Raw genomic sequence first — 14,741 nt, forward strand, 5'->3', positions numbered from 1 at the left:
CCATCTTTTCCTGTCCTCTGCATCTTCCTCTGTCACACCAGCCACCTGCATGCCCTCCCTCACCACATCCATAAACCTCCTCTTTGGCCTTCCTCTTTTCCTCTTCCCTTGCAGCTCCATATTCAGCATCCATCCCTCCATCCATCCATTGTCCAAACTGCTTATCCTGCGCTCAGGGTTGCAGGGATGCTGGAGCCTATCCCAATATCCTTCTCCCAATATACCCAGCATCTCTCTTTCACACATGTCCAAGCCATCTCAATCTTGTCCCTTTTGCTTTGTCTCCAAACCGTCCAACCTGAGCTGTCCCTCTAATTTACTCGTTCCTAATCCTGTCCTTCTTCATCCCTCCTCTCTCGGCACCCTGTCGTATGCTTTCTCTAAATCCACAAAGACACAATGTAACTCCTGACCTTCTCTATACTTCTCCATCAACATTCTCAAAGCAAACATCGCATCTGTGGTGCTCTTTCACGGCATGAAACCATACTGGTGCTCGCTGATCACCACCTCTCCTCTTAACCTAGCTCCTATCACTCTTTCCCATATCTTCATGCTGTGGCTAATCAACTTTATACCTCTGTAGTTGCAACAGTTCTGCACGTAACCCTTGTTCTTGAAAATCGGTACCAGTATGCTTCTTCTCCACTCCTCAGGCATCCTCTCACTTTCCAAGATTGTGTTAAACAATCTAGTTAAAAACTCCACTGCCATCTCTCCTAAACATCTCCATGCCTCCACAGGTATGTCATCTGGACCAACCGCCTTTCCACTCGTCATCCCCTTCATAGCTACCCCCACTTCCTCCTTCTAATCCACTGCACTTCCTGATTCACTATCCCCACGTCATCCAACCCTCTCTCTCTCTCATGTTCTTCATTCATCAGCCTTCAAAGTACTTTTGTGGTGCTACACTGCTGTTGTTTAAAGTTAAATGCCGGTCAGATGGTTATTCATTGCTCATCAGACAGAAAAGGAAAAGTGATTGAGGAGACTCACACTCCAGTCGATGGTACTGCTGGGCTCTCGGAGTGGATCGGCCCTGCCAGCAGTTGAAACATCGGACTGCAGAGCAGCTTTGGAAGCAGCCTTCCTGGAAAAAAAAAAACACGAAAAAAACAAAAGGAGCAATTTTAAAGGGCTATAATATGCATTTACACCTTATTTCTTATCTACAGCAGTGTTAAAGAGTGCCATTTTAAGGATAAGAATACAGAGAAAAGATAGTGGCATGTTTCAGCTAACTGGACCAACATATTGAACATGTGTACAAAATATGTACACAGTGTGAAGCATTCTGGATGCTTTCTGACCCCTTGGAGCTTAAAGCCTATTGTCGTTACCTGCTGAGGCATCAAGACTGACCACATACAAACACACATACACACAAACATATCAACCCCAGCAAGAGTGGTGCAGCTGAAATTATGTCTTATTTGATCTTGTTTCTAGCAACACTGATCAGCTAGCTCCAGGGAGGAGCTTGTAGCAACACTAACCAGCTAGCTCCAGGGATTAGCTTCTAGCAACACTAACCAGCTAGCTCCAGGGAGGAGCTTCTAGCAACACTGATCAGCTAGCTCCAGGGAGGAGCTTGTAGCAACACTAACCAGCCAGCTCCAGGGATTAGCTTCTAGCAACACTAACCAGCTAGCTCCAGGGAGGAGCTTCTAGCAACACTGATCAGCTAGCTCCAGGGAGGAGCTTGTATTGACTCTGGAATCTCTCTTTATTGCACTGTGAATAAATACTTTACATGACTAGTTTGCCAGCAGGAGCCAATATGTAGGTGTATTGTAGCTCTAGGATTATACTTAGAAGATTTAGAAAAAGAGAGTGAGGGAGAGAGAGCAGGGGTCACCCATCAGTCCCTAATGGCATTAAATCTTGTTGCTCATGGGAAATGAGATGTCAGACTATAATGTATGGCCTAGCAGTCAGACATAGGATGATGCTATCTCTCACTACTGGTCAAACACACCTATCATGTGTGCAGCATATAGAGAATTTACATACAGTATTAAGCCACTCCAGTACTGCTGGGTGTTCAGGGGACTGAAGGAGCTGGGGCCCCAGTAGAGGGCTGGCTGGTGGAGAGAGTACACAGAGCTCTTGCAGTTGGGGAGTAGAGTGCCCCTCCCTAGCCATGTGCTTCCGGTCTCAGAGATACTGGAGATCCTTCTCATCTGTCTCTGGTTGGAGAGGATGTACCGAGGGAAGAAGGCAGACTCTCCTGATAAAATGCAGGAGTTTCTTCTAAGGCAGTCTGGGGCCCGGAGGAAGGGCCTCCATGTTGATGGCAGCTGGGGAGTCTTGGTCAGAGCCAGGGAGCAGGTGGGGGAAGGGCCAGCTTCCGCCTCAGCTTGCTGCTGCTCTGACAGCTGTCTGCTTTCTGATTGCCTGTTGTTGGAGGAGGCAAAGAGGTAGGAGCCGTCGCTGCTATCATCATCTCTATCTGATTGGTCGCTCCTAGAACAAAACCGCCTCCTGGTGCTGCTGACTCCACCCCTCACCTCCACCTGTTGCTCTCCAGCTAGAAATGTGGGCCCTGAATCCTTCCTCTGCCATCTGAATGAGGCTGACTAGGAGCATGGATGGCCACAGGAGATGAGTATCGACGTGACACAGCTTTCCTGCCTTCCTTGGGCAAACAGCCAATCGTGAGTTGAGGCTCGGTGTGGTGGTGCTGGAGTGCTGACGGGCATGTCCTGTCCACTTGTTATGATTAACTGCTTTTGCCGGGCACCCACCAGCAAAAAGCTGGCCTCCCTGCATGCTGGAGTGCTGGCATTGGATAAGGCTTGAGGATGGGAGGCCTGTGCTGGACTTCCGCTGGGCCTTGCTGGTTGGGATGGCCATGCTGGGTCTCCATTAGTGGCAGGATTTAGCCTCTTCATTCATCCCAAGACCAACATGTTTCCTGTTAAAGTGACGGTGGAAGAAATGTCCATGTTTGATGGAGGGGAAGAGCCACCTTCTGAACTAGAAAAGAAGAAGGCCAAAGAGGAGGTTTATGGATGTGGTGAGAGAGGACATGCAGGTGGCTGGTGTGACAGAGGAAGATGCAGAGGACAGGAAGAGATGGAAACAGATGACCCACTGTGGTGACCCCTAATGGGAGCAGCCGAAAATAACAGTAGTAGTAGTAGTAGAGCAGTTGAATGATATAAAAGGTCAGTCATAATATAACATAACGTAACATAACATAGCATAGCATAACATTGGCATAAAACATAACATAACATATAACATAACATTAACATAAAATAACATTAAAATAACATAATATTAGCATAACATATAACATAACATAACATTAACACAAAACAAAACATAACATATAACGTATAGCATAACAACAGCTTAACATAACAGCATCACATATAACATAACATAACATTAACATAAAACAACACATAATATAACATAAAACACAACATAGCATAGCATTAACATGAAATTAATATAAAACATAACATAACCATAAAACATAAAACATAACATAGCATAACATTAACATAAAACACAACATAACATACCATAGCACAACATTAACATAAAACATAACATTAACATAAAACATTGCATAACATTAACATAAAACATAAGATGTTATTCATACATCTAGCCTTCTATATGTGCCAAACCTGACTTTATTCAGGAAACTTGTTCAGTGAGCTGGTGTAAGGCATGTGGACAGGACAGTGAGCTGGTGTAAGGCATGTGGACAGGACAGTGAGCTGGTGTAAGGCATGTGGACAGGACAGTGAGCTGGTGTAAGGCATGTGGACAGGACAGTGAGCTGGTGTAAGGCATGTGGACAGTTCAGTGAGCTGGTGTAAGGCATGTGGACAGTTCAGTAAGCTGGTGTAAGGCATGTGGACAGGTCAGTGAGCTGGTGTAAGGCATGTGGACAGGACAGTGAGATGGTGTAAGGCATGTGGACAGGTCAGTGAGCTGGTGTAAGACATGTGGACAGGACAGTGAGCTGGTGTAAGGCATGTGGACAGTTCAGTAAGCTGGTGTAAGGCATGTGGACAGGTCAGTGAGCTGGCGTAAGACATGTGGACAGGTCAGTGAGCTGGTGTAAAGCATGTGGACAGGTCAATGAGCTGGTGTAAGGCATGTGGACAAGTCAGTGAGCTGGTGTAAGGCATGTGGACAGGTCAGTAAGCTGGTATAAGGCACGTGGAAAGTTCAGTAAGCTGGTGTAAGGCACGTGGACAGTTCAGTAAGCTGGTGTAAGGCATGTGGACAGGTCAGTGAGCTGGTGTGAGGCACGTGGACAGGTCAGTGAGCTGGTGTAAGGCATGTGCACAGTTCAGTAAGCTGGTGTAAGGCATGTGGACAGTTCAGTAAGCTGGTGTAAGACACGTGGACAGTTCAGTAAGCTGGTGTAAGGCGACAGGTCAGTGAGCTGGTGTAAGGCACGTGGACAGTTCAGTAAGCTGGTGTAAGGCATGTGCACAGTTCAGTAAGCTGGTGTAAGGCATGTGGATAGTTCAGTAAGCTGGTGTAAGACACGTGGACAGTTCAGTGAGCTGGTGTAAGGCGACAGGTCAGTGAGCTGGTGTAAGGCATGTGGACAGTTCAGTAAGCTGGTGTAAGGCATGTGGACAGGTCAGTGAGCTGGTGTAAGGCACGTGGACAGTTCAGTAAGTTGGTCTAAGGCATGTGGACAGTTCAGTAAGCTGGTGTAAGACACGTGGACAGTTCAGTAAGCTGGTGTCAGGCGACAGGACAGTGACCTGGTGTAAGGCATGTGGACAGGTCAGTGAGATGGTGTAAGGCATGTGGACGGGTCAGTGAGCTGGTGTAAGGCATGTGGACAGTTCAGTAAGCTGGTGTAAGACACGTGGACAGTTCAGTGAGCTGGTGTAAGGCGACAGGACAGTGAGCTGGTGTAAGGCATGTGGATAGTTTAGTAAGCTGGTGTAAGGCATGTGGACAGTTCAGTGAGCTGGTGTAAGGCATGTGGACAGGTCAGTGAGCTGGTGCAAGGCATGTGGACAGGTCAGTGAGCTGGTGCAAGGCATGTGGACAGGTCAGTAAGCTGTGGTGAGGCATGTGGACAGGTCAGTAAGCTGGTGTAAGGCATGTGGATAGGTCAGTAAGCTGTGGTGAGGCATGTGGACAGGTCAGTAAGCTGGTGTAAGGCATGTGGATAGTTTAGTAAGCTGGTGTAAGGCATGTGGACAGGTCAGTAAGCTGGTGTAAGGCATGTGGACAGGTCAGTAAGCTGGTGTTAGGCATGTGGACAGGTCAGTAAGCTGGTGTGAGGCATGTGCACAGTTCAGTAAGCTGTTGTAAGGCATGTGGACAGGTCAGTAAGCTGGTGTAAGGCAGGTGGACAGGTCAGTGAGCTGGTGTAAGGCATGTGGACAGTTCAGTAAGCTGGTGTAAGGCATGTGGACAGGTCAGTAAGCTGGTGTGAGGCATGTGCACAGTTCAGTAAGCTGTTTTAAGGCATGTGGACAGGTCAGTAAGCTGGTGTAAGGCATGTGGACAGGGCACAGAGGGAGGCAACTCTCAACGACAGTTTTTCAGCATTTATTGGCTCTGCAGAAGACAAACACAAATTTTCAGTATCGCTTCTGCACCTCTGCTGCTCATCACTGCAAGACATACTGTGAGGGGAAGGCGGAAGCTGCGGAAGCACAGGCAGTACAGAAGGAGTGACATGAAGTAGCATCATTTCTGCAGGAAATATTAATAACCGTGAATTAAAATAACTCAATAAAATAAAATTCACAAATACTTAACAGAGTTTTTAAATGATAAATAAGTTCAAAAATACTGTTTGGAAATAAAGACATTAATTAAGAGCATTTTTTAACTCCGTTACACCCACCTCCACTGAATTCTATCGAATTTGAGCATCAGCTACACCATACGCACTATAGAAAACACTACAAATCATAAAGCATTATCATAAAGAAAGACAACATCTCTGTATCCCATAAGGATGGAGTGGTATGAGAGCAGCTCTGCTCATACCCAGCATCTGTCCTCCACATCAAGCATGTCTCCTCCACACATGTCCCAACCATCTCAGTCTCGTCTCTCTTGCTTTGTCTCCCAACCGTCCAACCCGAGCTGTCCCTCTAATATACTCGTTCCTAATCCTGTCCTTCTTCATCACTCCCAATGAAAATCTTATCATCTTCACCTCTGCCACCTCCAGCTCCACCTCCTGTCTTTTCATCAGTGCCACTGTCTCCAAACCATAACATAGCTGGTCTCACAATCTTGTAAACCTTCCCTTTAACTCTTGCTGGTACCCTTCTTGTCACAAATCACTCCTGACACTCTTCTCCACCCACTCCACCCTGCCTGCACTCTCTCCTTCACCTCTCTTCTGCACTCCCCGTTACTTTGGACAGTTGATCCCAAGTATTTAAACTCATGCTTGTTATTAGAGGTATTTGAGAATACTTGTTATTAGGGGTATTTGAGAATACTTATTAGGGGTATTTCAGCATGGGTATTTCAACCCATAACAAAAAGCTCAAATGAAAAGCAAGAAACCACATCTCTCTAGTTTCTGACAAACAGTAATGTCATCAGCATAAACTGACATATATATGATAGAGGAGCAAGAGAGAGCCATACACAACACCAGCAGTACTCACCCACTTAAACACATACAAAAGGACAAGAAAAACAAAACACAACAGCAGTGGACGTTGATGTTGTGTAGGGGTTTACTCCCCTAGCCTATTTTTCTCCCGAGGTATCCACTAGGTGGCACTGTCTAACCCATAGCTGGGGCTGGTTCGTGGGCATCAAGGAATAACCACACACCAGTGGGCCTGCGTACCGCACGTCTAGGGGCCAGACCTCCTCCGAGTCCCTTGTAGTTCAGCCAGGGTCCAAGGTGTACCCAGTTATCGTGTCTCGCCACGAGGAGACGCTACATAGGACTTGCTGTTGGAGAGGCTATGTACTGGCAAGGAGACTTACGTGCTTGGCTCTCCTGTTCACATTTCTGCTAGCCAGCGGTGAAGGTTGATAGTGAGACGTGACAGACACACAACACTACACCAACACAGTAGACGCTTCACAACAACCCCACTTCTTACACAACAATGTCACACACAGAATGGCAGAGATGTCCGAGTTCATCAGCGCCACAGCTTTTGGGAAAAAGTGTCTCTGTATGTGTGCGGATTGATCTGAAGTGCCTACCTGATGGGAGGGAGTGAAACAGATGGTGTCCAGGGTGTGTAATATCTTTTATGATGTTCTTAGAGTTTAGTTCTGCCTTCAACTCCATCACTCCACTCAAACACTTTACCATAATATGAACAGCCATATGCCACTGGATCCAGAGCTTCCTTTGGAACAGACCACAGAGGGTGAAGGTTAACAACCTAACCTCACACCCTCTTACCCTCATTACAGGTGCTCCTCAGGACTGTGTCCCACCCTCCAGCCCTTCTCACTTTACACCACCCACTTTACATCCATGGATAGTTCTGTGAAATTGTTAAAATATGCAGACGACACAACCATTGTAGGTCTCATCTCCAACAATGATGAAACCCAGTACCGCACTGCAGTACACCAAGCTGTCACTTGGTGCGCAAACAACGACCTTCTGCATGCATGCCGAATCCTAAAACACCCATACAAATCAACGGAGACCCCATCACCACCACCGACTCTTAAATTCCTTGGAGCATACATCAGCAACAACCTGAGGTGGAGAATTAACACGGAACACATAACTGGCTCTGTGTGTGGGACTGACTGGCTGGCTTGCAGAGGGTTGAATTGCCTCTGGTGATGGGTGGGCACTTCATCGGCTGATCAGTGACTGTCAGGAACTGTGGGCCTATTGGAAGGAGAGGAACGATGGCAGAGGGCGGGACTTGTGTGACTACGGCGGGATGACGAGCATGGCGGCAAACTAAGGAAGACGGTGAACGTGTGGATGAGAAGCTGATGTTTGACTGTTGCTCCGTCACCCTCATGCGCCCTGCATGAGCCGACAGACAGATAACTCCTCCCCCAATCACCACGATGACATTCAGTTCAACTTCTTTTACTGGTGAATTAAGAGGTTTCAACTCATTCAAAGGTTGTTTTATAACCAACAATTAAAGTTTAGCCGACTCTCATGTCCGCACAATATCAGCAAACACACACACACTACAGTATACACTACGACTACTACTACTACTACTACTACTTTCGGCCGCTCCCGTCAGGGCTCGCCACAGCGGATCATCCGCTTCTATACACCAATACAATATAAAATGTCCTCCAAACTCAAAATGACAAAAGATCATATTAGATAGGGATCTAGAGGTTAACTCAACCTACCCACAATACTCTCAAGGGCTGAAACGTAGCAGGATGTCCGCGGGTACTGTCGCCATGTGCAAAACGACGTCCCGCCATTATGCTCCCTTCTTCCGCCTAAACTACGCAGCAACGGCGAGACTACGTTGTTCCCGCCGCGAGACTTCGCGAGATGGCATCATCCGCACCGAGGAGACCAATATGGCGACAGAATAGTGCCAAAAAGCACTCGGGCGATAAAACCTGCATTCGGGCGTCTTATATTATTTCACACACGTAGATATGAACCCTTGGCTGAATTCGGGCATTTGTGATGAACGAAAACAGAGGCTTGTGTAAAATTTCATCTAGATAGAACGCACGCAGACTAATGCTGGTAATTAAGTTAACTACACTACACAACATAATTCTCAGAAACACATTTTCATGAAACTCTACTAAAGCCACTATTTTCATTCACTGCAAACAATCGAATTCAATCCAGGTTATCCTACCTGAAAAAATGCCGGCTCAGCAGCGGAGTTCGAAAACGAAGTGGTAATGGCGTCTTCTTCAGGGACTGGGAGTTCACTTTCCCGGGCTTTATGAAAGGAGGGCTGTCAATCAAATGTCGCGCTTCAGAAACGACCAATCACAGCAGAGCAAGTACCGCCCCTGTGTCCCTCCCCCACTGTGCCAAAAGTTTCGAGCGAGAGAGCAGAAATCCACTTCGCACGAGCAGAAATCAACTTGGAGAGCGCGGAGTGATTTTCGCGGAGTGATTTTCGAGCGGTTGTTTGGCGCGCTGGTCATAGATTCCTCCTCGCTCGCAGCATCTTTTTCCTCGCTCGGGGAGCAGTGTCCTCTGAGTGCGCGCGCACAGAGATCATATCTACGTGTGTGAATAACATAAGACGCCCGAATGCAGGTTTTATCGCGCGAGTGCTTTTTGGCACTATTCTGTCGCCCTGTACAGACCAGGCTGTTCTCATTCCCTGGTCGTAGGAAAACGTACGAAAAGTCATGCACAAATCTTCGTAGGTAACCACGTCGCTAACCCTCACCCTCACCTGTAATGAATGAAAGGTCACGTGTTTAACTTGACCTACTCACGGGTGTACGTGCAGTGCGTGTGACGTATACAGGAAGTGAGACGCGCATGTTATGAAGGTTGTATGTCGGATGAACGCTAGTAAAAGCTACACAGTTAAGAACCTACGAAGTCGGCTCGTTCTTGAATTATTCTTATGTCAGTAAGACAAGGCGTCTACGGACATTACATGGTGTCAGAATAGTCTGTGTATCTGAACACGAGCGGTCATGCCGAAGTTTAATCCGCCAAGTGAATTCAAGTTTGACTGCCCCGTTGAATGGCCGGAGTGGAGACAACGGTTTTCGCGCTTCAGGCTCGCGACAAAGCTGGATAAAGACGACGGGGAGATTCAAGTGAGTTCGCTGATTTATGCAATGGGCGGCGAGGCTGAAAAGATATTCAGCTCGTTTGACTTCGCGGCGGAGGGTGATAAAGTGGACTATGATATCGTACTGAAAAAGTTCGATGACTACTTTATTCCCCGCCGTAACATCATACATGAGAGGGCGTGCTTCTATCAACGTAGCCAGCAGCCAGGAGAGACAGCGGAGATGTACATCCGGACATTGTATGAGCTGTCTGAACACTGTGAGTTTGGGGACAAGAGGGATGAACATATCAGAGATCGTCTGGTAGTGGGCATAAAAGATAAGGTGCTCTCCCGTCAGTTCCAGCTCACAGCGGACCTTACTCTGGTGAAAGTCATTGAACAAGTGCGCCAGGCGGAGGCAATAACAAAGCAGCTCAGCCTCCAAGCTAACCAACCAGAGGCCCTGCTGGCTAACGTCAATGTTGTCCGATGGCGGGACGAACGCCAAAACAAAAAGGGCGGACAGCGTCATGGTGGCGGCAGTCCGGCAACCAACAAAGTAGATGAATGCGGGAGGTGCGGCAAGACGCAGCACACCGATGAGCGGAAGTGTCCTGCAACGAACAGTAAGTGCAACAAGTGTCATAAAAAGGGACATTGGGAGCGTGTATGTCACTCTAAAGCGGTGAGAGAAGTCACTGAAGAGGTTAAACAGCTGTACTTTCTGGGAGAAGTTGGCAAAGAGAGCAGTCAGGAAGATTGGACTGTTAGTTTAACAATAAGTGATGTACCAATAACCTTTAAAATTGACACGGGGGCTGACGCTACTGTTATCAACCAAGGGACATTTAAAAAGCTGAAGCCAAACATAAAACTGGGACCTCCTGACACATGCTTCATAAGCCCAGGTGGAAACATCAGCTGCATAGGACAGTTTCAAGCCACAACCAAATACAAGGAGAAACAATACTCCTTTCCAGTGTATGTGATCAAGGGGAGAGGCAGCTGTCTGCTGAGTCGTCCAGAGGCAGTGGAGATGGGTCTAGTGAAGCGGATGAATGAGGTCAGTGGAGTTTTCGGTTCAAGTGGACTGCTGAAAACAGACCCAGTGAAAATAGCTCTGGTGGAGGGTGCCCAGCCATACGCGGTGCATACAGCCAGACGGATACCACTGCCACTTGTACCACTGGTTAAGAAAGAACTGCAGCGCATGGAAAATGAGGGCATTATTGAAAAAGTGACTCAGCCCACAGAATGGTGCGCCGCTATGGTGCCGGTGCTGAAACCGAACAAGAAAGAGGTTCGCTGCTGCGCTGACCTCAGGAGGCTGAATCGAGCGGTGAAACGTGAGAAATACGTGCTGCCCACTATGGAGGAAATAATGCCAAGGCTCGCAGGGTCAAAGTTCTTCACAACGTTGGATGCAGCAAGTGGGTTTTACCAGATCCCCTTGCATGAAGACAGCAGGGGGCTCACCACTTTCATCACCCCATTTGGGAGGTATGCTTTCTGCCGCCTTCCATTTGGTATAACGAGTGCTCCAGAGATTTTCCAGAGAAAGATGGCGGAAACTCTGACCGGGCTAGAGGGCACAGAGGTGTACATGGATGACATCCTTATACATGGAGAGACTGAGGAAATCCATGACCGGCGCCTAGCAGAAGCGCTGGGGGTCATTGAAACAGCAGGTCTCAAACTGAACCAAGCGAAATGCAAGTTCAAACAGAAACAAGTCCGCTTCCTTGGTCATATCATCAACGAGGCAGGCATCAGACCTGACCCGGACAAAGTGGCCGGAATAGAGAACTTTCCTCAGCCCCAGAACGTGACGGAACTCAAGAGGTTCCTCGGGATGGTGAACTATTTGGCAAAATATGTCCCAGAGCTGTCCACTGTAGGTCAGCCGCTTTATGGACTGCTTAAAGCAACGACAGAGTGGCTGTGGGGACCTGCACAGAACACAGCATTCCAAGACCTTAAAGCAGCACTCGCCACCGCCCCGGTACTCACCTTTTACGACGTCACTAAGGCTACGGTGGTGTCAGCAGATGCCAGCAGCTACGGGCTGGGAGGCGTTCTGCTCCAGCAGCACGGGGAACACTGGAAGCCCGTGGCCTACTGCTCCCGACGGCTGAGTGACGCAGAGACAAGGTACGCACAGATCGAGAAAGAGTGCTTAGCCAGCGTCTGGGCATGTGAAAGGTTCGAGAAGTACTTGTTTGGGCTTGACAATTTCAGACTTGTCACCGATCATAAACCACTAGTGCCTCTCATGAACAGCAAAGACTTGGATAATGTGCCCATTAGGTGCCAGAGACTGTTAATGAGGCTGATGCGTTTCAATGCAGTGGCTGAATACGCACCAGGCAAAACTTTAGCTGTGGCTGATGCACTCTCCAGAGGCCCAGAGCAGCGCTACGGAGATGGTGCTTCTCATGATGATGTTGCAGCGCACATTGATGCCATCGTGTGCCAGGTGCCTGCCACACCTCAAAGGATGCAGGAGATAAAACAGAGCACGGATGGGGATCTGCAGCTCCAGACAGTGTTGGGCTTCATCAGACACGGCTGGCCTGAGTATGTCGATAAAGTGCCGGAGACAGTCAGAGACTTTTATCAGGTGAGAGGGGAGTTATCTGAGGTAGATGGTTTAGTCATCAGAGGCAGTCGTATCGTCATTCCCACAGAGATGAGGGAGGTGATCTTAGACAGAATACACGACGGGCACCAGGGGATAGTTAAGTGCAGAGAGAGAGCTAGCCAGTCAGTGTGGTGGCCCAAAATGACAGAGCACATTACAACAAAGATACAGCAATGTCAATTCTGCAGAGAACACAAGAACACACAGAGAAAAGAGCCTTTAATGTCAAGTGAGCTCCCACCCAGACCATGGCAGAAAGTTGGCATAGACCTGTGTGAGTACAAAAAGCAAAACTACTTGATAGTGTCTGACTATTATTCCAGGTTTTTGGAGATTCTAAATCTACCAACAACTACTAGCAGTCAGGTTGTAGCTAGGCTGAAGGCTACATTTGCACGTTTTGGTATCCCTGAAATTGTAGTTAGTGATAATGGGCCACAGCTAGTTTCAGAAGAGATGAGGAGGTTCAGTGAGGATTATGATTTCATCCATGTGACTTCAAGCCCACACTACCCCCAGAGTAATGGACAGGCAGAGAGGGCTGTTCAGATAGCCAAAAGCATATTAAGGCAGGAAGACCCTCTCCTCGCCCTGTTGACATACAGAGCTACACCCTCTTCTTCCACTGGAGCCAGTCCAGCGGAATTGCTCATGGGTAGGAGACTCAGAACCACCTTACCCACATTGCAGCATAACCTGAAACCGGCCTGGCCTAAAGAGGAACTGATCAAAACCGCTGACGCCGCAGCCAAATCGAGGCAGGCTTTCTACTACAACCGCAGGAACGGCGTGCGGACACTGCGCCCACTGAACTCAGGTGACGCAGTACTCACCAAACCTGATGGACAGAAAACATGGACAATGCCAGCAGTAGTTCACAGTCAGAGCTCCACTCCCAGATCCTACATAGTGGAGACAGCTCAAGGTGAACATTACAGAAGGAACAGGCGCCACCTGTTGGCCACACCCAAAACACTCACCTTTGTCAGCAGGGATCCTGACCATGTCACTCCAGGGGAGAGTGGAAACACGGGGGAGTCCCGAGCAGCAGAAATGCCAACTTCCACACCATATGTTACTCGCTCTGGCAGGGTGAGCAAGCCTGCAATCCGGCTGGATTTGTGAGGCGTATGGACTTGTGTATTGTGGGGGATTTTTTATTTTTTGTGAAAAGGGGGGTGATATACAGGTTAGAAAATCATCTTAGAGGGGGAGATGTAATGAATGAAAGGTCACGTGTTTAACTTGACCTACTCACGGGTGTACGTGCAGTGCGTGTGACGTATACAGGAAGTGAGACGCGCATGTTATGAAGGTTGTATGTCGGATGAACGCTAGTAAAAGCTACACAGTTAAGAACCTACGAAGTCGGCTCGTTCTTGAATTATTCTTATGTCAGTAAGACAAGGCGTCTACGGACATTACATCACCCTAACCCTAATCTCCGGGGCGTGGGGAGGGGGTGGAGGGAACCCCCCCCGTAGAACAGCTCCCCTGCCGCCCCCCAGCCCACACCCGTTATGCTCCCTACTTCTGTTTGTTATGTCATGTATGAGGTGTTATGATGTCCCTATTTCTGTTATGTCATGTATGAGATGTTATGATGCTCCCTACTTCTGTTTGTTATGTCATGTATGAGGAGTTATGATGTCCCTATTTCTGTTTATGTCATGTATAAGGTGTTATGATGCTCCCTACTTCTGTTTGTTATGTCATGCATGAGGTGTTATGAGGTCCCTACTTCTGTTTGTTATGTCATGTATGAGGTGTTATGATGCTCCCTACTTCTGTTTGTTATGTCATGGATGAGGTGTTATGAGGTCCCTACTTCTGTTTGTTATGTCATGTATGAGGAGTTATGAGGTCCCTATTTCTGTTGTTGTGTCATATTGAGGTGTTATGATGTCCCTATTTCTGTTGTTATGTCATGTATGAGGTGTTATGAGGTCCCTACTTCTGTTTGGAAAAGTGGTTCCATTCTCTCTCTCTCACTACTAATCGCTGCGACCTCATTGTTGTTGTAGTTGTTGTTTTTCTTGCCAGCTCTCAGCAACCTCTCCTCACTGAATCTCTGCCGTACGTCAGGCAAATAAAAGACCGTGTTTTCTGCAGGACAGAATCTGCCCGACACTCGGAGGTCTGGACAGCTCCTCTCTTCTCCTTCTTCTCTAATCTTCTCTTGCTCCCCAAGAGCCATGGTCACCTCGTGGGCCAGACTATTAATAGAAACAGGACAGTGAAGGGACAAAGATAGCCAAGGAAATGGGTCTGCGTAATCCCTGGGTCCTGGCTGCACCACTGCTCAGTGTGCCCTCTCTCTCTCTCTCTCTCTCTCTCTCTCTCTCTCTCTCTCTCTCTCTCTCTCTCTCTCTCTCTCTCTCTCTCTCTCTCTCTCTCTCTCTCTCTCTCTC

General features: G+C 47.9%; 1 protein-coding gene across 1 annotated transcript in view; it reads right to left on the minus strand.

The window, feature by feature from the left end:
- Positions 1–14,741, minus strand: part of LOC130113901 (diacylglycerol kinase zeta-like) — a 132,246-nt gene that overhangs the window by 108,490 nt on the left and 9,015 nt on the right. Inside the window, exon 2 of the mRNA XM_056281599.1 lies at positions 1,000–1,093. Within this exon, the coding sequence (XP_056137574.1) occupies positions 1,000–1,093 (94 nt within the window). The remainder of the gene's footprint in view (positions 1–999; positions 1,094–14,741) is intronic.

The sequence above is a fragment of the Lampris incognitus genome, chromosome 6 (genome assembly GCF_029633865.1).
Source record: "Lampris incognitus isolate fLamInc1 chromosome 6, fLamInc1.hap2, whole genome shotgun sequence".
Classification (NCBI taxonomy): domain Eukaryota; kingdom Metazoa; phylum Chordata; class Actinopteri; order Lampriformes; family Lampridae; genus Lampris; species Lampris incognitus.